This window comes from Sabethes cyaneus, chromosome 3 (assembly GCF_943734655.1).
Source record: "Sabethes cyaneus chromosome 3, idSabCyanKW18_F2, whole genome shotgun sequence".
Classification (NCBI taxonomy): Eukaryota; Metazoa; Arthropoda; class Insecta; order Diptera; family Culicidae; genus Sabethes; species Sabethes cyaneus.
In genome coordinates, this window is record NC_071355.1 from 129,941,784 (window position 1) to 129,967,399 (window position 25,616).

Below are 25,616 nucleotides of genomic sequence, written 5' to 3' on the forward strand. Positions count from 1 at the left end.
GACAGGTGTGCCGCTTCCCTTTCCGCTTACGCTGGCGCTTCTACTCGTATCCATCGGCGGAGATCGCTGGATACCACCTCTTGCGAACGGATTATCTAATCCGTCCGCGCTCACTGAAGTTACGTTTTTGTTATTTTGATTGTTCATATAGAATCCCACGAGTTGAGGGGAAAGAAGAGTCCGCCCCTCAGGATGCGGTAAGGGCTGATTACTGTGAAGGGCGCTCTGGTACTTCACCGGCTCCGTATGAGGCTGAGTATTTATAGAACCCCCCCACCATTCATCCCTCGGCACGGGTCGCATGACACCTTGGATAAGGGTTTATCCATTCACGTTTTACCTTTGTTATACTTTATAACAAAGGTTTAGAAATTGGTCGAAAAACACGAAATTGATCCAAGGCCCGGAGGGCCGAGTCACATGTACCAATCGATAGGGTTCGACGAACTGAGCAATGTCTGTGTGTGTGTGTGTGTGTGTGTGTGTATGTATGTGTGTATGTGTGTATGTGTGTATGTGTGTTCGCTCCGAATTTTCTATCGCCTGTTACTCAGAGATGGCTGAACCGATTCGACCGCTATTACTTTTGTTTGAAAGGTATTATTGCCTAGTATATTACTATTAAATGGTTTCGTGGTCTGACTTTTCGTTTGAAAGTTATAAGCAAAAATGTGAAAACTACGTGACACGGTTTTCTCCGGAACCACGCAACCAATTTTAACGATATTAGTACCAAACGAAAGCTCTTATTATTAATAAACATTTTGCTAAGTTTTATTGAAAACGGACAAGCAGTTTAAAAGTTAGCCTTGAAAAACCTGTTTTGACTAGGTACAAATGAACGCCTGTTTCTTAGAGATGGCCAAACCGATTTACGCGCTATTAGTTTCATTTGGCAGGTAATATAACCGGATAGATCACTATTGAATGGTTTTCAGATTGGACGTTTAATTTGAAAGTTATGAGCAATCGAATACACCACACCAAAATTAACAATAATTTATAATGATTTTAACCAAGATAATTTACCTAATTTCAATTATTTTAATATCAAACGAGAGGTTTTCACACTACGAATATATATGCAAAATTACATAAGAATTGGTTTTACCGGTCAAAAGATATTAACCCTCGAATACTCGCGCCAACTTTTATAACACAGTTACTTGCGCGCACAATAGCCCAAAACCAAAGAAAACGTGCGCACTAGAGTTTTGACTAGGAAAACTAGGTTTAAAGTTTATCAAACCTTTGGAAGAGTTTCTTAAAATTGAAAGCTTTATCGTCTGGTAGAATTTGAATTTTGATTAATCCCCCTAAAAGTGAAATAAAAAAATTATTTTCCTTCAGTTTCAATACAACACATTGATGTGTTCTGCAAAGTTTTAGAGCATATTATTACAAGAAATTTTGCTGAAAACACTAACCTTCTATCTCTTCAGTGAAGGTATAAAAATCTTATTTATTGTATATGAATTTGTAAAATCAGTTTTTCTATTCTAACTCTTCTTGTAATTGTTGTATGACTTTTTCATGTATTACAAAGTTGTACAAAGAATAAAAATACACAACTTTGCTGAATTTTATATACCTCTATGATTGCTTGTTTAGGAACTGTAGAACTTTAATTGTAAAAAATAACCTGATTTTGACCTCGAATTACTCGATTAGCAACAGACGGATACATCTTAAACATTTTACATTTGCTGGTAGTTTTGCTGCATACAGACACCATTTTTCCATATGAAGAAACGAGAGAAAATTCCAGTTGGGGTCAATTGCGGTACACCTCACATGCTACTTGCTTCGTTTCTGTGATGTCGGTTTATGCTAATCTTGTTTCCTAACAATTTAAAGTATTAATGCATTGAATAATTCTGACATTTTGCTCATAACAAGTTTACTGAAGAATATACGTTAGTGTATACGTAATATACGATTTGTAACTTTATAACAATATGGCATTCAAAAACCTACACATGTTGTACAAAATACAACAGCGTGAGTAACCGAAGGTTAATAAAAATTGATGAAATTTATTCAAGAAAACTTTATTGTTGTGAATCAAATAGAATGGCATTACAAGAAATTATGCATAGTTCAAAAACTTATAAACTAGACCTTTACTACGCAATGTATATGTTAAAGAATAATATTTCATCTTACAACCTGCTTTTACTTGCACTTACCCTCATTAGTAACAACTTACTCAGCAATTTCATGAGAATAGGAACTATCAAAATTTATAAGTGTATATATTTGGTTCAAATTTTGTAAACTTATTCAATTTCCAAAAATTTCATGTAAACCAAACGTGTCTATTTCTATCTCAAATAGCAAGTAAGACCGTATAACAAAGGTTCCTTTCACCACTAGGTGGATTAAATCAGGTTTTTACTTTTAGCCATGGATAACAGCTAATCAACCATCCTCCTTTAGGGGCTTTGGACCCTCTGCTCAGATTCTCAGTATTTTCAGGTTCATCGAACATGCTTCTACCGAGATCCATAATTTGCAGGCGGAGAGTTTACACTCAGCTTTCGCATGAGTGCCCCCTTCTCTGTCCGCCTACGACCCTAGTTTCCGGCAGTTGTCCGGTTTCCACTAAGGAACGTATCCCGGATGGTACCACGAGGAGGTAGAGATAGGGGTTGCTAATTAAGAGGCTGTGGAACTTCGTGGTAGTTCTGGAGCGCATTATTCAACCATTTACCATCCTTATGTGACGATGTGACGATCAGTTATTGCAGGTAGAATAAAATCCAATACGTCACTAGGAGTGCTACTCATTGCCGTATTGGTTTGCGCAATTGTAGCAACTGAGCTACGAAAATTATGCTGAAAGTGTTCAGCGAACAACGTACATTTTTCCAACATCGTACTATCATGACAATCAGCTAAGAACATGTCTTTAGGCAATTCTTCCTCCTTCCTCTTACTGTTAACGAATGACCAAAAGATCTTCGGATTCAATCTAACATTACGCTGCATTCGACGCGTATTTTTGTACAAGTAACGTTTATATTTGCGATACTGATTGCTGATACGATTAAAATTGTGCTTCAATAAAGCATCACGCAGTCTGCAGTCTGCGCCAGGGATCGCTGACGCTTGAGTTGTAGTAAGCGAGAGTTTGGCCACGGTGTCTTACGCAACGGTCTGCGGGGAGGGACATAATGAACCAATACATTGTTAACAGCATCATTGAAATATTCGATAGCATCATCAAGTGGCGGGTTAAGTTCTAAAAACCACCAATCGATTTGTGATATAGCATTACTCAAAGCATCGAAGTCGGATCTGCGAAAGTCCAAACTCGGTTCCACTGAAGTATCTTCGAACTGGACGAGTAAGCTTTGGTGAACCGTTATAGCCAGCGCTGGATGATTAGGGTCAAGCGAAACTAGTGGCTCAGCAGCTTCGAACAACTCGCACATACTCCCATTGTTAGTCAGTATCAAGTCAAGAAGACGATCGTTACTATTCTTCTTCTTCTTCAGCAGCATAGAGCCGGAGTGGCTCGTGCTGTTTCAAGCACTCGTCTCCATTCAACTCGGTCTTGGGCCACTCGTCGCCAATTTCCTAGTCGTCTCAGAAGTCGCAAATCGCTCTCGACCTGGTCGAGCCATCGTGCACGTTGGTCCCCCCTGTTCCTGGTGCCGGTGGGGTTGTTGAAGAGGACTATTTTCGTCGCACAGTCGTCCGGCATCCTTACGACGTGTCCGGCCCACCGTAGCCTGCTAACTTTCGCTAGATGTACGATGGGAGTCTCCCCAAGCAGTGCCTGTAGCTCGTGATTCATACGCCTCCGCCACTCTCCGCTTTCAGTTTGTACTCCGCCAAATATCGTCCGCAGCACTTTCCGCTCAAACACGGCGCGTATGTCCTCCGTAAGCAGCGTCACGGCTTCAAGTCCATAAAGAACTACCGGTCTAATAATGGTTTTGTACATTGTTAGCTTCGTGCGGCGGCGTATGCTTCCTGATCGTAGCGTTTTACGAAGGGCAAAGTAGGCCCGATTGCCCGCTTGGATGCGCCGCTGGATCTCCTTACTAGTGTTGTTGTCCGCGGTCACCAGCGATCCCAAATACACGAACTCCTCTATCACTTCTAGTTCGTCGCCGTCAACGGTTACCGTCCGTGGGAGGCACGCATTTGTTTCCTTTGAGCCTCTTCCTTTCATGTATTTGGTCTTCGACGCATTTATTTTTAGCCCAATTCTCCTAGACTCCACTTTCAGTCTGGCGTAGATTGCCTCCGCCGTCGCAAAGTTCCTGGCAATGATATCGAAGTCATCCGCAAAGCCTAGAAGTTGGCTACTCTTGGTAAAAATCGTGCCTCTCGTTTCGATGCCCGCTCGTCGGATCACCCCCTCAAGAGCGATGTTGAACTCGTCGCGTCTCGAAGGGACTCGAGAGTGTCCCAGAGATGCGTACGAAACACATCACTCGATCCAATGTAGCTCTGATCAGTCGCGTCAGTTTGTCCGGAAAACCGTATTCGTGCATTATCTGCCATAGCTTGTCTCGATCGACTGTATCGTATGCTGCTTTGAAATCAATAAAGATGTGATGCGTGGGCACGTTGTATTCCCGACATTTCTGCAAGATCTGTCGGATAGTAAAAATTTGGTCCGTAGTTGCGCGAGCCCCCATGAAACCCGCCTGATAATTCCCTACGAAACCTTGTGCTATCGGTGACAGCCGGCGGTACCACGATAGTTGCAGCAGTCTAGCCGATCACCCTTTTTGTAGATGGGACAAACCACTCCTTCCATCCATTCCTCCGGTAGCTTTTCCTCCTCCCAAATCCTAGAAATAACCCAGTGTAGAGCCTTTGCTAGCGTTTCCCCGCCATGTTTATAAAGCTTTGCCGGTAGGCGGTCCTTCCCAGCGGCTTTATTGGTCTTCAGCAGCCTGATTTCTCGTTTGACTTCTTGGAGATCAGGTGCTAGGACATCACTATCTTCCATGGGCGCTCCTAGGTTAATTTCCGTTCCGCCTCCTTCTGCGACTTCGCCATTGAGGTGTTCATCGAAGAACTGCTTCCACCTGTCGACCACCTCGCGCTCGTTTGTAATTAGATTCCCTCCCTCGTCCCTACACATGTCAGGTTTCGGTGTGTAGCCCTTTCGAGTTTGGTTCACCTTCTCATAAAACTTGCGCGAGTCATTAGCTCGGAATAGTTGCTCTAATTCTTCACGATCTCTGTCCTCCTTTTGGCGCTTTTTTCTCCTCAGGATCGTGGTCAACTGGTTCCTAACTCGTCGGTACTTGGCCAGGTTCTGTCTAGTGGCAATACTTAGATAATTTGCCCAAGCATTTTTTTTCTCTTCCACCGCTTGTTGGTATTCCCAATCAAATCAATCATTTTGTGTACTCCGAGGCTCAATACCTAGTGCCGCGGTAGCGGCCTCTCCGATGGCCGAGCGTATTCTGCCCCAACCGTCTTCGAGGTTTGAAGCACCTAACTCCTCGGAAGAAGGCAGTGCCTCATTCAGTACTCGCGCGTAGTTCTCGGCAGCTTGTGGATTGTCTAGCTGCCTGATGTTCAGCCGAGGAGTTACTATTATCATCATCATCATCATTAGTCACGTAATTAATTTGTGAAAGACTGTGTAAGTTGAACCCATCCAACAAATCGGAACTGGCAGTATAAATGTATGAATGGAGGTAGTCAGTGGAAGGAGAATTGTTGTTTAAGCGAATCCACCATAATCCAGACTGATTGTAGTCTCCAAACAGCAGTGAGAGATCATTCGGCTGCAGACGAGACATAATAGAGCCGATGGAGTTAATATGATTGTCGACAACGTTGGCATCAGCTCGGCGATCAGGTGGCAAATATATTACACCAACACTGATTTTGCGAATTGGTGTTTTGATCATCACCCACAGCTGTTCGATTCTGTCACAAACTGATGTCGGGTCAACATAACTAATCAGACGCGTTGAAACAGCAATCAAAACTCCTCCACCACGTGCCTTAGCGCTGTTAGTGCTATTACGATCACAAAGGTATACGTTAAAATAGTTACTAAAGAGCTGCACAGAATTAATATGAAGCTTTCAACTTTTGCATCAAGATGGCGCTTCAGTAGAAAAAATGCGCGTAGCGGTAGAGGCAAGTATGTGCAAAATCAACTCCGCCAGTGAGGGACCTTTGCCGATGAACTAACACGCGTGGCTCCACAAAAAGAGTGAACAAGTGATGGGAAAATTGGATCGGGACCCGAACTGTCTGTCACAAGCCAGGATAAAGGAGGAGTGTTGAGATTTGTCTTTCGGTGTGCAATGCTGGACCATGGCAAACATGTGATGGATCCATCTAGATCTGCACACCGAGTCTCTTCCGCGGCAAATCTTATAAAAAAAAAAACTTGCTCTCAATGTAGCAAGCAACATTGCAGCATGCTGCACTTTGAGTGAAGTGCAGAAGAGGACCCCAATCCTCGGTGTAACGCGACCCGTGCCTAAGGATGAATGCTTGGGGGGGTCTAATTAAGTCTCCCAAGGTCAAACGGAGCCTGTATGGTACCAGGGCACCCCGTGCAGTAAATTGCTCCCTCTGTTCTAAGCTGGTAAAGAACAGTTGATTCTTTCATCCAGCAAATTAAAACTATTAAGATGGAAAAAATTAATAAAAATTCTAATTTAAATGTAATTAACAAATCAAGTGGGGGATCAGCGCTTAGGAGTGAACCTGACATCGATAAGACCGAAGACGAAACTGGCGATGCTGATATAATCAGTCAAATCCCAGGATCCAGTGGTGTCAACGGTGCAGGACTAAACCCAAAACAGCCCGGTCGTACCACAAATCATATAAAACAACAAAGAAAAAATATTAAGTTTGTCCAGGTGAATCTTCATCATGCAAAGGGAGCAACTGCTGTACTTTGTAGAAGATTCACAGAAAGCAACCTGGATGTAGCATTGATCCAGGAGCCGTGGACCTATAAAGGTAGGATACAAGGAATTCCTACAAAGTCGTGTAAATTGATTTATGCCGAAGGTGAGCTCTCGCCAAGAGCTGCCATTTTGGTAAGTGAAAACATAAAAAGTTTTCCAATCACAGAATTGATTACAAAAGATCTCACAGCAATAATGATGGAGGTTCTAACGACCCACGGCATCGGCATATTTTCCAGGAGACGTGGGTGAAATACCTCCATCAGAAGTTGTAAATTTGGTTTCTTATTGCAAGAAACAAAACAAAACATTTTTAATTGGATGTGATGCAAACGCCCACCACACTGTTTGGGCTAGCACAGATACCAATAACAGAGGTGAACTCCTTTTAGACTTTATATCATCAAATGATATAGATATATGCAATAAAGGGGAAAAGCCAACTTTTGTAAACGCAATAAGGCAAGAAGTACTTGACTTAACACTATGCAGTCCAACGATGACTGATAATATAAAAAACTGGCACGTATCGAACGAAGAATCCTTGTCCGATCACAAGCAAATCATATTTGATTACGAAGCTAATCAGCAACTTAAGGAAATTATAAGAGACCCCAGGAAAACAAACTGGGATCAGTATAATTTGAAATTGAAGGTTGGAGTCAAGAATTTGAAAGGTTGCTCAAGGACATGTGAAGAACTTGAGGACAACTCAAAACAACTTTCAAACCTGATCCAACAAGCTTATCACGAAAGCTGTCCTGCAAAGGAACGCTCTACGAATAGAGATGTACCTTGGTGGAACAAAACTTTGGAGAAATTTAGGAAGAAAACTCGGAAATTATTTAACCGGGCTAAACGAACACAACAGTGGGAGGAGTATAAACAAACTCTCACTGCCTATAATAGGGAAATACGAAGATCAAAGAGGATTCACTGGAGGCACACATGTGAAAACATTGAAAATACTCCAGCAACCGCTAGATTGCAGAAAATCCTCGCTAAAGATCATTCTAATGGGTTAGGTACATTGAAAAAAGAGGACGGCTCTTTTACTAACTCAACTAAGGAAACATTAGAATTAATGATGAGAACACATTTTCCCTGTTCAATCATTAATACATGCGGAGACCAAAGTGCACCGGCATTGAGAACTGTAAATCTTGAAACCAGGACAGACATTCACGAAATAGCGAATGAAATGACTGGGTTAGATAGAAACAGGAATGATGCTTGTACTTTGGCCAAAAAAATTTTTACGAGAAGCAAGGTTGAATGGGCGATTGACACTTTTGAACCCTTCAAATCGCCGGGTAGGGATGGAATTCTTCCTGTACTACTGCAGAAGGGCAAGGCGTTTTTAACACCTATTCTAACAAACCTTTTTCAATCAAGCCTGATACTAGGCCATATACCAGCAGTATGGCGACAAGTACGGGTCACGTTCATTCCGAAGGCTAATAAGAAGGATAAAACTTCACCTAAATCCTTCAGGCCGATAAGTTTATCCTCTGTTGTCTTAAAAACAATGGAAAAAATAATTGATGAGCATATAAAGTCATCATATATAGCTCAAGATCCGTTGAGCAAATATCAATTCGCATATCAAGAAGGCAAATCTTCGATAACAGCAGTACAAACTGTTGTAAAAAAAATAGAAAAGTCATTTGAAGCGAAGGAAATTTCACTAGCTGCCTTCCTAGACATAGAAGGCGCATTTGATAATTCATCTCATAATTCAATGATTACGGCTATGACGAAACGTGGTTTCGATATATCCATTATCCACTGGATTAGCGAAATGTTATCAAAAAGGGAGATATCAGCAAACCTTGGAAGCTCATCTGTAAGCGTTAGAGCAGTAAAAGGGTGCCCACAAGGAGGCGTAATATCACCTTTATTGTGGTCTTTAATAGTTGATGATCTTCTTCAAAAGTTGACAGCGCTAGGCTTTGAAATAATTGGCTTCGCAGATGATATAGTCATAATTGTTCGAGGAAAATTTGATTCTATTATCGCTGACCGAATGCAAATGGCTTTAAATTTGATTTCATCATGGTGTGATAGGCAGGGCCTCAGCATAAATGCCAATAAAACTACTATCATACCATTTACGAGAAGAAAACAATTTACATTAAACAACATCAGATTGAAAGGAACACTTTTAAAACTTTCAGACACTGTCAAATATCTTGGAGTATTTCTTGACAGAAAACTCAATTGGAACACACATCTAGAGCAAGCAGTAAACAAAGCTACAAATGCTCTATGGATATGTAAAAGAACTTTTGGTAAGCAATGGGGACTGAAACCGAAGATGATTTATTGGATCTATTCGGCAATTGTCAGACCCAGGATTACCTATGCCTCGTTGGTCTGGTGGCCAAAAACGAAAGAGAAAGCTACCCAAAAAAAGCTGGAAAGACTTCAAAGGCTAGCCACTCTTTCAATAACAGGTGCAATGAGAAGTACACCATCGAAGGCATTGGATGCTTTACTCTATATACTTCCATTGCATCAGTTTATACAATTAGAAGCTGAAAAGAGTGCTCTAAAAATCAAAAGATCAATGAACCTCTTTGAAGGTGATCTAACAGGTCATCTCAGCATTCTAAAAACTATTAGTATTAATCCTATTGTAAATAATAATGAAGATTGGATGGAGAAAAAATACAACTTTAATCGAATATTTCGGGTATTTGAGCCTAGACGTGATTATTGGGAAGATGGTGGTCCCGATCTTCGTCCAGACTCGACAGTTTTCTATACAGACGGTTCAAAAATGGACAATTAAGTTGGAGCAGGAGTGACTGGCCCAGGAATAGACATGTCAATTTCTATGGGCAGATGGCCAACTGTATTCCAAGCTGAAATACAAGCAATTATAGAATGTACGACTGTGTGCTTGCGCAGGAACTATAGACATTCAAATATATGCATCATGTCAGACAGCCAAGCAGCTCTAAACGCTCTAAAGTCGGCGACATGCACATCAAAACTTGTCTGGGAATGTATTCAATTACTCCAAAAATTGTCTTGTCGTAATCAAGTCAACCTGTATTGGGTCCCAGGTCACTGTGGAATCGATGGAAATGAAAGAGCTGATGCGCTTGCAAGACTCGGATCATCTCATCAATTTGTAGGACCTGAGCCCTTCTGTGGTTTATCTGCCTCTGCTTTAAAAATGGAGCTAAAAGCATGGGAATGTGCGAAAGTGGAATCAAATTGGAATAACACTTTCATTGCTAGGCAGTCGAAACGGTTTATCTCTCCAAACGTTTCAATGACTCGCAAAATCCTGGAGCTTTCGAAGAAAGATCTTAGCATTTATACTGGTCTTATAACAGGACATTGTCCGAGCCGATATCATTTGAAGCTAATGGGAAAACTTCAAGATGATATATGTCGCTTCTGTGGCATAGAAAAAGAAGACTCGGAACACCTGTTATGCCGATGTCCGGCAATTCTCAATAAAAGATTAAGGTTCTTTGAAAGAGGGCTGTTAGAACCCTCTGATATTTGGAGAACAACTCCCAGCGCAGTAGTGCACTTCATCCGAAGTGCATCACCGGGCTGGACAAATGCTATTAGTCAAACAATGACGATCACTTCTGATAGTGGTACGTCATCTTGACAACATAGCTATAATAAAACGGGGGATATATCACAATAGATCAAACAAATGGTCGCAGTGATAAAAATACCCAACATGGAAAAAAAAAAAAAAATGTGCAAAATAACCACAAAAATTTGTTCACTAAGCGTTGGATACATTTAAACTCTACTACTTGCACAATAAATGCTATTTCAGCAGATCGATAATTCACAGATTTCAGCAGAGCGAATTCACGGATATCAGGTACTAAAATCCAATAGAACGAGAGTTTAAACACGGGGACCAAAATAGTCACTCAAACGTTACAGGCCAGGTTGCCAGTTATCTAATATATAAAAATGGATTTCTGTCTGTCTGTCAGTCTGTCTGCCGGGATGTTTCTTATCGAATCGAAAACTACTGAACCAATCGGCGTGAAAATTTGCATGTAGAGCTTTTTGGGGCCAGGGAAGGTTCTTATGATGGTTAGAGAGCCCTCCACCCACAAAGAGGGGGGGCTCCCATACAAATGAAATAGTAATTTCCTCATAACTCCAGAAATAATCAAGCAAATGGAACCAAATTTAGCATGTGGGTGTTTTTGTAGGCATTTTTTTTTCTATGGTGAATTGAGACCCCTCCCCTCTTTAGGAGGGGAATTATGACCTTTCTCCCCTTTAAGAGCGGGGGCTTCCATACAAATGAAATACAAATTACTTCATAACTCGAGAACTAATCAAACAAATGGAACCAAATTTGGCATGTGAAGGTTTTCGGAGCAAGAATTTTTTCTATGGTGAATTAGGACCCCTAGCCACTCTATGAGGGCTACAAATTTCCTCATAATTCGAGAACAAATCAATCAATTAAAACCATATTTGGCAAATGGGTGTTTTTGGAGGCAAGATGTTTTTCTATGATGAATTAGGACCCCTTACCTTTTTTGGAGGGGGGCGGGGCTCCCATACAAATAAAATACAACTTTTCTCATAAATCCAAAACTAATCAAGCAAATGGAACTAAATTTAGCATGTGGATGTTTTTGTAGGCAAATTTTTTTCTTTGGTAAATTGAGACCCCTCCCCTCTTTAGGAAGGGAATTGTGACCACTATCCCCTTCAATAGTGTGGGGGGCTCCTGTACAAATGAAACACAAATATCATCATAACTAGAGAACTAATCAAGCAAATGGAACCAAATTTGACATGTGGGGGGTTTTGGAGGCAGGATTTTTTTTATGATGGTTTGAGACCCCTCACCCCTGTGGTATGGGGATAAGGACTCTCATACAAATAAAACTGAAATTTTTGCGGAACTTAAAAACTAATCGAATTCGAGAAATTTTAGACTCTTTCATAAAACATTAGTCAATAACAAGACCACCAGAAACTATCAATAGTAACATTAGTTAACCGGTTGAGTCTTCTCAATCTAATGAGGATACTAGAGTACCGTGAATTATTTTTAACAGTTTTGTTTGTGACCGAGTGACTGTTAATTACTAACTTATGTTTTGTCGTTTTATGAACTGATTTGCTCTTTTGGCGATATCGAGTTTAGTGTCGTAAACGCGAATTTGCCATAAAATAAAAATTCTGCCAAGCGGCTGGAGCAGTGAAGTAGTGTTGTTATTGTTTGTGAAGCATTTATTCGCTCTCCGCTTACCTTCGGCTGCAGCTACCACTGCTGTATACAAGCTCTCGTCGATTCGTCGGCTTCCAACGGAAGTATATCGTTAGACGCATTTAACTTGCATTGCATTGCAACGTTCATACCTGTGGCAAATATCATGGCTTGTCGCAGATGTAAGAAAACGGTCACTGCTTCTGACCGTATAGTTTGCCAAGGATTCTGTGGTGCCACTTTCCATGTCATCTGTGCCAAAGTTGATGATCCTGTGCGAGAGGCGCTGGGCATTGGTGGCAACAATGTATTTGGGATGTGTGATCCGTGCGCAGAACTATTCTCGAGTTATCACTTCCACGCACTGCTAACGGATTTCAATGGAAAATGTTCATCGTTTATACCGAAAGCGATACAATCGATGAAAGAAGACATCGATAAACTGCATACAGCTTTAACTACTTTAACTGCGAAAGTTGATGCTGAATTGAATGCTAGCGCGCCATATGCTACTCCTATACCGCGGCCTAACGTTACTCGTTCGAATGGTCCGCAGAGTACGCCGAAACGATGCCGGGGAAACAGTGGCAATCCTGTTAGTCCTCCTTCTACGCTGAACGCCAACACCTACGGGACCAAAGCGGTTCATAAAATCAAATCCGTTAATCTCGACCGAAAACAAAGTGAGGACTTGACATGGATATATTTGTCTGCGTTTCATCTTTCTACCACTGTAAAGGAAATCGCTAGTATCGTCACTGAATGTCTTGTGCTCAATGCTGAGGAACAACCTTATAACCATACCAAGGTTATGAAGCTGACCCCTATGGGAAAGGACCCTGCAACGCTTAACTTTGTGTCTTTCAAAATCGGGATCAAGCAGCAGTTTAAGGACAAGGCGTTACATTGCGAAACATGGCCGGAAAATATACGTTTTCGTCTGTTTGAGGATTATCGGACCAAAAAACGCTACAAGGATTGTAAGAATTTCGTCGAAGGAAGTTTCGCCAGGAATGCCGCAATTGGACACGGTTCCTGTTCAACCGATAGAGGTGGACACATAGGCCAACCATTTTCGTCAACGCCAACACCGGGATGCACGCAGCAAAGCATGATGGAAGCCCCTTTTGACCCCGATACAGTTAAGTCGTCAGGCATTCTTCATGATTCTGCAAGCATCAATGAAACAGTATCCTGCCAACAGAGTCATCCCGGTGCTGTATTCGGTGGTTTGGAAGGGGTCTTCCAGCCTGCTATCTCATGCAAGTACTCGTGCATTCCCACCTTTTCCCGCCCTGATGTTTTTCAAAATTTCAGTGAACACCTCAATACTTCAATGCGATATCTCTTCGCGTGTCGACTCTTTGCGCTCCAGCATAATCGCCACTAACGGTACGATCGCTGTGCTGAATACTATTGCAACGGCAAGTGACCAGCCAAAAACCTCCAGTGAGCCCATCTGCATCTTCTACCAGAACGTCCGTGGATTGAAGTCCAAGATCTCCGAAATGTTCCTGAGTACCTCAGAGTTCTCGTACGACGCGTACGTTTTTACTGAGACGTGGCTTGATGATCGCATCGCCTTTCGCCAATTGTTCAGCAATGATTATAATGTCTTCCGGGTTGATCGTGGTGCGCATAATAGTTTACGGCATAGAGGTGGAGGAGTTTTAGTAGCCGTTGTAAAAAACATAAATGCGGCCCCTGTTCATCTATCCTGCGGACAAGCCGTTGAAACTTTGAAACCATCAAGGGTCTGCCCGCTGTTGCTCATACCAATGACGTTGATGCATCCGAATACAACTTCCGTAAAACTAATATTGTCTGCATAAAAACCAGTTCTCCAAACGCCAATTTGAGGAAGCGAGTCGAGTATACCGCTGCTACAATCGACTGCTGTATAGACGACATCCTAATCTGACAGCAAGTAGCTTATGCAGGCACCCGAAACGGTTCTGGACGATTGTAAACTCTAAGCGGAAGGATTATGGTCTACCTACGTGTATGAAGTTAGGTGATCTAACCGCTTCCACTGTCGATGGAAAGTGCGAACTTTTTGCTTCACATTTCGGGAATGTATTCAACTCTACCGCAGCCCTCCATGATCCAGATATAAGCAACGCTGTTCGCTATGCTCCCCCCGACGTTGTTGACGTGGATGTTTTCAGTATTCATTCCGAGATGGTAGTTGCGGCTCTCGCGAAGTTGAAGTCATCATATATTGCTGGGCCGGACGGCATCCCATCGTGTGTGCTGAAAAAGTGTTCCGGTGCTCTAGTAGATCCTCTGCAAGCGATTTTCAATCTTTTACTGCAACGTCGAACATTTCCTACAATCTGGAAAAGCTCGTGTATGACGCCGGTATACAAAAAAGGAGACAAAACGGATATTACCAACTATCGTGGGATAACTTCGCTGTCTGCCGGGTCGAAATGCTTAGAGACCATACTGAACAAAGTGATTTTTGAAGCATGCAAAAACTACATTACATCATCTCAGCACAGATTCTTTCGCAAAAGCGATCTGTGGAGTCGAACCTCTGTGAGTTTACTTCCTTCTGTATCATCAAGATGGATGGTGGTGTACAAATTGATGCAATATACACGGATATCAAGGCTGCTTTCGACACAGTGAACCATGAAATACTTTACGCCAAACTTCGACCAAACTCGGCTTCTCAGATAGACTCTGTGATTGGCTGAAATCTTACTTAGCAAACCGACAGCTATATGTAAAGATAGGATCGGCTGAATCAACAATATTCAGTCCGCAGTGCGGGGTTCCTCAAGGAAGTAACTTAGGATCACTTCTATTCGCTCTTTTCTTCAATGATGTCTCTTCGATTATACCGAACAGTTATGTGTTGATCTACGCGAATGAGTTGAAAATTTATCTCGTCGTCCGCAAGCTAGATGATTGTTTCCGTCTACAGGATATGCTTGACAGCTTTACCAGGTGGTGCCGGCTGAATCATCTCGTGATTAGTATAGCAAAATGCTGTGTGATTTCCTATCGGCACTACTCTGCTACTGTGGACAAGGCTAATCGCCAACTTGGTTTTGTTTCGAAAGTTGCTGCTGATTTCACTGATCCACTGTGTCTACGCACATTGTACTGTTCTTTAGTTAGATCTATACTCGAATTCGGGTCAATTGTATGGTCGCCATGTGAAGAGATATGGATTTCCCGAATCGAATCTGTGCAGCGTAGGTTTGTTCGATACGCGTTACGTCCTGCATGGACGAATCCGCAAGACCTGCCTCCTTATAAAGACCGGTGTGCATTGATTGGCATCGAAACATTGGAAGATCGACGAAATGTCAACCAAGCTGTTTTTGGGGCAAAAATTTTACAAGGTGAAATTGATAGTCCCGCCCTGCTTGGTCAGCTTCACATCTACGCACCACAGCGCATTCTAAGGCCCAGACAGTGGCTACGACAACCTCCTAGAAATACTGTATATGGCAATAATGACCCAATGTTGAGTGTGAGCGGACGATTCCAAGAGGCTTATCATTTATTCGATTTTAACGTGTCTACAAAGACCTTCCGTCAGCGAATTTACAAAAGCATGTGATATATTACGTTACTTTAGATCATTAAGACCATATGCTGTCAGATGATTTTTTATAGAATAAACAAATAAACAAATTAGTTGATTCAGGGCGAGACGGACACAGGCCGGTAGTGTTACCGGCGACCTGCCGTCGAAAGTGACGGCCACTGCGGAGGGCAGTCCCCCCAGAGATCAAGTAAGCCATAACTAATCAAGCAAATGGAACCCAATTTGGCATGTGAAGGTTTTTGGAGGTAAGATTTTTTTATGGTAAATCAGGACCCCTCCTCACTTTAGGAGGGGGGGGGGGGGGTTCCTATACAAATGAAATACAAATTTCCTCATAACTCGAGAACTAATCAATCAAATGGAACCGTGTTTGGCATGTGGGTGTTTGCGGAGGCAAGAATTTTTTCTATGATGAATTAGGACCCCTTACCTTTTTAGGAGGGGGCTGCCATACGAATGAAATAGTAATTTCCTCATAACTCCAGAACTAATCAAGCAAATGGAAGCAACTTTAGCATGTGGGTGTTTTTGTAGGCAACTTTTTCTATGATGAATTGAGACCCCTTGCCTCTTTAGGAGGGGAATCATGACCCCTCTCCGCTTTAACGGGGGGGGGGGGGGTTTCCATACAAATGAAATACAAATATCCTCATAACTAGAGAACTAATCATGCATATGGAACCAAATTTGGCAACCTGGGAACCTTATTGTGGGGGGTTTTGGAGGCAGGAATTTTTTTATGATGGTTTGAAACCCCTCACCCCTGTGGTAGGGGGATAAGGACTTTCATACAAATTTTTTTACAAATTTTTACAAATTTCAACAGAATTTTTTGCGTAACTCAAAAACTTACCGAACTCGAGAAATTTTACTGTTTCATAAAACATTAGTCAATAACAAGACCACCAAAAACTATCAAAAGTAATATTAGATGATTCAGGGCGAGACTCCGAGAATTGGTGTTCTGCAAAATGGTGTTCGGCGAAATGGTTTGTAATGATTTAAATCCTATCCGCTTTATTTTATCAGGCTAAGCAATGGGGGGAGTTGTTTTCTACTTTTCTGTGAGGAAAATTTGAATATTAAAACACGCATGAACTCCTCAGAAACTTGCAAAACTCGAAATTGTGACAAAGGTCATCCAGTTTAATTTGTGGCAATACGAAGTTTGTCGGGTCAGCTAGTTTCTTATTAAATTGATTTATATTTTCATATCAGAGGGGAATTTTTGTGTTTTTTCGTGATGAAATGAAGTAGAATTTTTCTGTGACATTATATTCACAGCTGTTTAGTTACTAGAATAAGTAAACGTGATCATAATTGTGTGTTTTCCAAACCATCATCAAGAGCGGATACGCGTAAGCGATTGCTGCTGGTTTTTTCAGCCTGATTACGTGCCAGTGGAAAAACAGTGGTTTTGATGTTTATTGAATAAAATTTAGCAAAATACTTTAATTTTTATGAAAATAGTTATAACACATTACAGCTTATGAGTGCTGCATTCGTTTCAGTATTGTTATATAGCGGCAAAGTTTTTATTTGGGAAAGCGCAGCAAAAAAGGTAACGTATGCCGAATTTCGTAACGTGCTGGGAATACCCTCCCGTACCCTAGCTAAATATTTTGAAAATTTTCTTTTCAATGCATTAGTAACGCCGTGAAAAGCGGAAGAGAGGAGACGCGAAAAGAATCTCTCATTGTCACTTAGGTCTATTTGAAAAATTACCCGGTAGTTCTTTTTTTGATAGAAGTTTATGGAAATTTGATTTTTATTATAAGTAGCCTATGGAACAGCTCATTAATTTAAAATTAGTTTCCATATCATTTTTTAAAAGGCTAAGATATCAGTTTTAAAATTATATACAACAATAATATTTATAGCTGCGATAACTAAATAGTTTTTTGATTTCTTTAAAATGACTTATTTTTCAAACTTTTGAAATGGGCAACTTTGACGGCTTGTTTCAACATGATATTTTTTCTATCAAAATTTTATTCGCAGATCATAAAAATATAGACAATTTACTACAAAACCGCGTTTAAGCATGTGCTAAAATATGAAATTTTATTTTCGGCAATTTTGGCCGGTACTTTATATGGAGCCCTTCTTATGTGCTATGGTACAAAGGTACAATGAAGATTCGTTGACTGGGTGGCTAATCAATCCGTTAGCAGAATCGCGTATTATTTAGATTTTTTTTGTCGGAAGATTTTTACCACTGCGACTAATTATTATTTATTATTATTTTTTAAAATATTATCACAAAGCCCCTTTTTCTCAAAACTGTACCTACTGTATATTTAATTTAAAATCTTATAAATTTTTCTCTCAATTTGCACTTTTCGAAGAAATTGATGGTTGTATTCGCGTTGACGAACGTAAGCTGCTGCCGCCTCCAAAAGTTTACTGTAGAGGTGAAGCGGAATAGGAATTTCTCAAAGAGCGCAAGAGATCGAAACATTTTGGCAGATTTTCACCCACACGTACATACGGGCATTTCTATGAGTGTGCAAGAGATCGTTTAATGCCATCTACGCGAATTAGTTATTATTTCGTTTCTGTTCAATCAAACAACACTACAGAGCATACTTTAGAAAATTACGTAGGGGTTAATGGGCATGCCGACATACATCTTCAATCTGTTATAAATAATTTCTCAAGATTTTAATAATACCCTCCCGTACCTTACCACATTTGCAAAAATATGCAACAAAAAAAATTCTACTTACCATTCGCTGCGCTCGGCACATACTTTTCCTGAAAAACAAAAGTTGCTCATTTGGTTTAATGAAACTCTTGAATTTTGTGCCATCCGATGCATTCTGAATATTACTGCAATGATCATTATCCCATTGTCGAAGTCTGGGCAAACCTAGATAGCTCTCGTATAAACCAGATATAGATTCATCATCTGCACCTGTATAGAAGGTTTCAAAGTCATCATCGAAGTCATACATCTGAAAAGTATTACATGGCAAAATAATACAAATATATTCTGACAGTTTTTATACTAACCCTGTCTATCAAACCAACTTTGTTGAATGAGATCCAATTAGGTAAGAAGGTATTGCCCAAAGTGGTGAGTGTTGTCTCGTAACCAAACATAAATTGTTTCGCTGTTTGCTGTTCTAATGGCATCAGTTTAGTTTGGCGAATTAACAGATTCAAGGGTAATCGAAATAAATAACTATTCCTAGATGCCACTTGTGCTATACTCTATAATGGAAGCATTATAGAAAATATATTTTTTCGCATATATATATGCAATAATAATAATTTATATCAATATAAATTTAAATAGAACCAATAAATAAATAGATTAGATTGCTATAAAAATTTGCTTTTGAAGGTTTTTGAGAACGGCGCACGTGGAGTTAATTTTATTCTATTTCAACGAAGCAGATTTTAAAAGAATGAAGCTAAGTAGCCTGATCGGAGCACAAAACATTTTAAAACGATCAGTTTTCAGTTTAATTGTAAATTACCTTCCAGCATCACAGCGGTTTTTTCAATTGATTTTTTTTGTAAGGCTATACGTTTTCTATCGACCAGCTGCAAAACGGCTTCTTAAGCTGAACCGATTCGTTTGCTATTACGCTTATTTGAAATGTGTTATCACCTTGTAGATCACTATTGAATTGTTTTGCTGTACGACATTTTGTTTAAAAGTTATAAGCAAAAATGTAAAAATTACGAGACATGATTTTCTCCGGAACCGCTCAACCGATTTCAACAATTTTAGTTTCAAATAAAGGCTCTTGCTACTGCAAATTTTTTGGGAGAGTTTTATCGAAAACAATCAAGCGGTTCAAAAGTTATCCTTTAAAATGTGCTTTTTCAAGGTGTCAATTAGTCGAATGTTTCTCAAAGATGGCCAAACCGATTTAAGCGTTATTAATCTCATTTGGTAGGTATTATAGCCTCATAGATCACTATTGATTTGTTTTTTGATTGGATGTTTAATTTGAAAGTTATTAGCAGTCGTGTACAGCATAATTAAATTTATAATTATTCATAACGATTTTAACCAGATAATTAATCAGATTTCAATTATCTTAGTAATTGTAATTGTAATTTATTAGAGATACGTTAACCACTTAGTTTAGAACTTTGTTCAGGGTCAAGGATTTATAAAGAGAAACAATACAATGGAAATCCAATAAGTAAGCAATTAAGTTAAGTTAGCAACAATGAGCTGTGGCCTCAAACAAGAGGCCTTAACGCCCTGAACATATCTGCTAAATCTTATTAGAGTTGGCCTTACCAGTCAAAAGTTATTTGAAAAACATTGATGAAAGGAAGAAAAAGGTGCCTCGCCCATTTTGCCCGTTTACATCATTTACCTGATGAGGACGGGAAGGAAAACAGAGGGAATAGGAAGGGGTGGATAAAGGAATTTGACAAACACAAGCACCTATAAACCAAGCGATTACTGTACCTCAAAAGAGGCACCGTAATCCTTGCTTGTTAACTTATCAATAGTGCACTTCCTAGGAGTCGCGCACATGATAAATAAGAGCCTATAGCTCTGAACCTCTCAATGAGGTGAGGACCTATTAATACAGCCTCCACAGAGACCGTATCCCTAGACACGGCGCTGTTTGCGTCGCTGGTTTACCCGAACAGAAACTTTTTTGAAGCTGTAATTTAGCTTCAGGTTTTGCTTTTTAAGAAGGTGTAGAGAACCGTCGTCAGTAATGCAGTAGAGCGTTCGCTCGCCTGCAGTCGATTAGACGGCTCTCAGAACCTTACACCTGACAGCTTGTATTTTGGGGTTATGGATAGAGATCCTTTTCAGGACATCCATATCCCCCAAATTCTCTGCATCATGTCAAGGTATAATAAAAGATACCTTGTTTTGATCAGTGTTGCCACATGTTCATCTGTACTGGAAGGTAAAAAAACCTTTTTCATCTGTACTTTTGCTTTCAAAAATCTGTACCAAAATCTGTACCACAAAGTTTGTTTGTTACATAGGAAAACCTGGTTTATTTACTTTAAAAAATATAAAAATCGCAAATTTCTGATTTCTATGATGATATTTGTACATATTCTTGCTAACCTTAAGGACAGACACGTTTTGTTTTGCTTGCGTTCATGTCAAGAGGTGCTCCTCTATTGATTTCCAGTAACAAAACTGAAATAAAAAAAATAGTTTTTGACACCCAAAAAAATCTGTACCCATCTGTACTTTATGACAAAAATCTGTAATCTGTACCGTACAGAATCTGTACCAAAAAAATCGGAAAAATCTGTACTTTTACAGATAAATCTGTACATGTGGCAACACTGCCTGGTAGTAGCGCACTTGGCCTGCAGCCTGAGAAAAGGTTTGGTAGTATGCAAGGGTTATATAAACCGTATACATACTACAAAGCACTGCGGCTGTAAATAGCAGGGCTGAGTTGCTTCGGCTCTTTTTTCTACGCGACAACTAATATCGCATTACCGTAAGGACGATTAACGTGTGTAAGGCATTTGTCATCACTGCGCGTGCGTGGTGTTGCGGATTGGTTTTTCTGTGGCTTATGTGCTGTCCTACGTAGGGGTACATATTCTACCACAGCAGAAACGGTCTTACATCGCAGCGCGAGGGCTCACACCATGGCAAAGCCAAATTACACTTCAGCTTGGCTCGACCATTGGATACGAGCGGTGCTACTCTACCCCTGCGTTGTGGCGTACGATAAGCTCGGCTGTTCCTTAGTGTCTTAGAAAGTGTACTGTCACTATCAGTGTGTGCAACGCAGGTTTGGGGTTACTGTTCTCTTAAGAACATTTAGAGAATAGTTTCTGCTTTGACTGTATGAACTTATCTCATCACCGTATGCCGAGTCTGCTTGTTTTGAGCAACCGGTGTGCAAAAACGAGAAGTGCTCTTTCCTATATGACAGGTTAGTGCACTTTTCGTATTTGTTTTTCGGAGTGGATGTATGAAAATTGCCCCTCTGCTTTACACTTAGTGTTCGGCTAAGGGATGCAGCACATTGTTAGTGTGCGTACCAAACTGTATGTGGGTTTCATTCGGGGTTATCATGCTGGGGCTAAGCATGCTTGTGGGCAACGGATCGTGTGCAGATGTGGAAGTACTGATCGCAATAAGCGTATGTATTTTCATGGACATCAAACGATGCAGAGCAGGCATGCTGGCCCTTGCTTGATAGCACTGGAACACGATACATACAGGCTTACCAAACGGTGTAATCTTTTGTGAGAATAATGGTAGTTCTTCAACTACTATTATTTTGCAAAAGAATACAAACGTTTTTCCCCCAATTAGTGTAGGTAAACGAAGGCTTCAACCTGTCTGCTGTAGCCACCCAGAGTTGAGAACCTTCCTTCTTTTCGTTTTGGACCATCTAACCGTACAGACGCCTCTTTTTTATTCTGCAGAAGTACAACGATGGATACTGGTAAGGTCATTCTCTCTGGCTCACCGTCTACAAATGACCGAATGCCTCCGTGTAACAAAACATTATTTTGTAACACGGAGAATTCGCATTTTGTTGACGGTAAGCCGAAAACTCCCTTAAAACTCCCACCGACCCTTCTGTTGGGTCTTTGGCCATATGCAGCCCTAGCGGGAGCATGCTAAAGGGAGCAACTTCTGGAGGTAGCCGGGTAAGAGCGATGTTGGCTTTGTCTGTCAATGTCACTCCGGAACCGGCGGTATTCAGGTTCGGTTGGTGAATGGCATTTTCACCGAAGACCTGAAGAATACGCTGTTAAGAGACCTCAATAGTCTCTTATACGCCACCCCGTCCCCTCGTTTCATCCCCAGCTTTTGTAACTCGGGGTTCAGATACGGCATTGTCTGGTTTTCCCCGGAAAACGCAGACAGCCGTATATGGCTCCAAGAGAAGCTGGAGATGATAAACGAGAGAGCGGGGTTGCATAGATTCGTTATAGAATCGTTCAATCTGCATAATATTTAAAAAATATGTTGGATACCGCCAATGTCTTCAACACTGATCCCCACAAAAACAAAATGTTGAAAACAGTCCAGAGTGTTGAATCGGCTAAATGACAATGCATGTGCCAAAATTGGTGCGCTCACCTTAGCATCTTTTTTGCTCCGTACTTACTGCCTACTAGAAAACAGCAAGTTCCCGAGAAGCTTTCCTACACTGGGATAGTAAGTGATCGCTTCTAACACAAACGACCAGTCAAGCTTACCCTGTGTAATAACATTTGGGTAGAAAGAACAACGCTTACTACCGAATGATATTTGCAAGGAAGAGGCGAACCAGCCGCAGGCTGAAAACCTCTCTAATATAGAAATAAAAAAAAAAATATTTGCAACTCCTTCTAATCAGCATCCTATTAGTGGGGAGAATTTGTTGTGTATGCATGCATGCGAAAGAAACACAGCGCATTTGCACACACTTAACGATTTAATTCAAAGTCGTACGATCCACTTGCCTACAGTAGGGCAGAGGAGATAACACTATCAAAGGCATTGCGTTTTGGTGGTGTTCACTATCAGGTGGATATTAATATTTCTGATAGGCAAAGATGCGCACGTAGTATCCACTCGCACACACTCAGCGATATTTCCAAATTTCGCACGTTTCGCACGCGATAACACTAGCATGGCACTGCGCCATAGTGGCATTCACTATCAGGGGTATATTTGATAAGCGAAAAAGCGCGTGATAAAACTTCGTAGTGAAAAACAGTGGACCTGGGCGGCCTCACTATGAAAACGATGGCATTACTGCTACCGGACGGAGTGAACAAGCGTCCGCTTGCCACGAACGATCAGAGATCACTCTAGGTGTGAATTACTCGAACGTTTCTCAGAGATGGCCAAACCGATTTTGTCGTTATTAGTCTCATTTGGTAGGTAATATAGCCTCATAGATCACTATTGATTTGTTTTTTGATTAGATGTTTAATTTGAAAGTTATGAGCAGTCGTGTACAGCATAATAAAATTTACAATTATTCATAACGATTTTAACCAGATAATTAATCAGATTTCAATTATCTTAGTATCAAACAAGAGGCCTTAACGCTGTGAACATATCTGCCAAATCTTATTAGAGTTGGCCTTACTAGTCAAAAGTTATTTGAAAAACATTGATGAAATTATTCAAGAAAACTTTATACTAATATGAACCAAATAGAAAAAAACTCGATCATGTGCTCTAGCGTAAAAATGCTTAATTTTCCAGATGGTGTGACTTTGGAAAAGTTTATTTAAAAAATATGGCGCAACTTTTTGCATTATTAGGGTGACCGTAAATCTATCTGTTAGGGTGATACAAATTTTTGTTTTTTTAAATGCGTCCAAAAAAGTACAGTGTCTCCACAAAAGTTATAGAACACAGTAAAATAAGCAACTTTGCTGTACATAGTAACTATCTACCTCTTACTGGTTGCGAAATGTAATGATTTTTTTTTTAATGCAGCGAAAATTGAAAAATTAAGACATCGAAAAGTGGCTACGTCACAATTTAGATAATTAATTTTTACACGTCAAAAAAAATCAGCCAAAATGATGCTCTAGATACTTCGGAGAAGGTTCTAGGTTCTTCGGAGAAAGCATTCGCATTTCAAGGTCATGACTAAAGTCACGAGTTTGGTCAATTGTCATAGGAACGGAGCCTTTCTCCGAAGAACCGCGCTGAGAAACGCGGACTAACACGCTTTCGGACGAACAGCGTCACACGCAGTACCTTGCAAGTCACAAGGGCCTGCATAGTGTCGTCGTCCTGAAAGTAAAAACACGTTAGATTAAAACTTCTCGGTCGGTGGTTTCTACAGTAGGTGGAGGAAGAGGCACAATTTGTGTCTAAAAATAAACCAACCCATGTCGCTATGGTTAATAAGGGGGGTTGTGCAGACTTCTTTTGTCCAGCGCCTCTGTGGTTCAAAGGTACACGGGTACCAGTGAGCGACACGCCCTGGTAGGTGTTGTGGGTTCAAATTCGGTTATAATCTCTGATTACAGCTTGGTTTGACCCATGCACCTTCCAGCATTGGACAAAAGATAGGAGTCACAACGACAACTTGTTAAGCATAGCTACCTATTACCCCCCCCCCCCCTTCCTTTCCACCCTTCCCCTACATTCCCGGAAAAAATTCCTTCTTCATTACTTTCCCTTACCGTCCCTTCATCAATTGTAGAATCATCGTTTCAAAAAAATATTAATATATATGCCTGACCGCATTTCAAGGTCATGACTAAAGTCACGAGTTTGGTCAACAATCGTCGTATGTTCGAATCTCGGCTGGGAGAGGCTGTTGGAGTCAATAGGAACGTAGCAACTGGTCCTGCAATTGTCCTGTACTCTAATTCGCTATGACGGCACCGCACGACCTCTTTTCCACTTACAGAACTGCCCGTAGCTGAATGCGTGAAAATTATTTCCGACATATTTCTGTCTTTTGCACTCTTTAACAAATCGCTATTCTGCTTCACGCAAACTTGAAACTAATGTAGGTGTCTCCACTGTGGCGCCGTCATAGCGAATAGCTGGCTGCGAAGTCTGTCGTATAAAAACAGAAGGTCAAGTTTCGATAACGGAATGTAGCACCTAGGCTTTGCTTTGCTACTACCCATAAACGCATAACAGTCCCTTGTGATTTTTCACCACTTTTGAAGTAAGCCTGGGAATCATCTTTAAATTGTTCATTCTTTCAATATTTCAAACAGTAATTTTATGTTTGTTTCCAAAACTTTGAAAGAAATATCAAACTATGTCAGTCACAAGTTCAAATAAACGCATAACAGTCTCAGTAGTGAAAATATAACAAAAACCAGAATTAATCCACCTAGCGGCGTGACCTAGCCTTTCTACTGCCACAATAATCATTATTTATCTTCTCAGGAACATCTATAATTAACTTGACTATATTTTTACATATCCGTTCCGTATTCCTCGAAATCCTTATTTGCCAGTAAAATTCACAACGTA

General features: G+C 40.7%; 1 protein-coding gene across 1 annotated transcript in view; it reads right to left on the reverse strand.

The window, feature by feature from the left end:
* The window catches only part of LOC128740133 (scavenger receptor class B member 1), a 194,772-nt gene extending 171,887 nt beyond the window's left edge, over window positions 1-22,885 (reverse strand). Inside the window, exons 1-3 of the mRNA XM_053835647.1 lie at window positions 22,871-22,885; window positions 18,710-18,910; window positions 18,424-18,651 (exon numbers count right to left, since the gene is read on the reverse strand). Coding sequence (XP_053691622.1) covers window positions 18,424-18,651; window positions 18,710-18,910; window positions 22,871-22,885 — 444 coding nt within the window. The remainder of the gene's footprint in view (window positions 1-18,423; window positions 18,652-18,709; window positions 18,911-22,870) is intronic.
* Window positions 22,886-25,616: the final 2,731 nt, after the last annotated feature.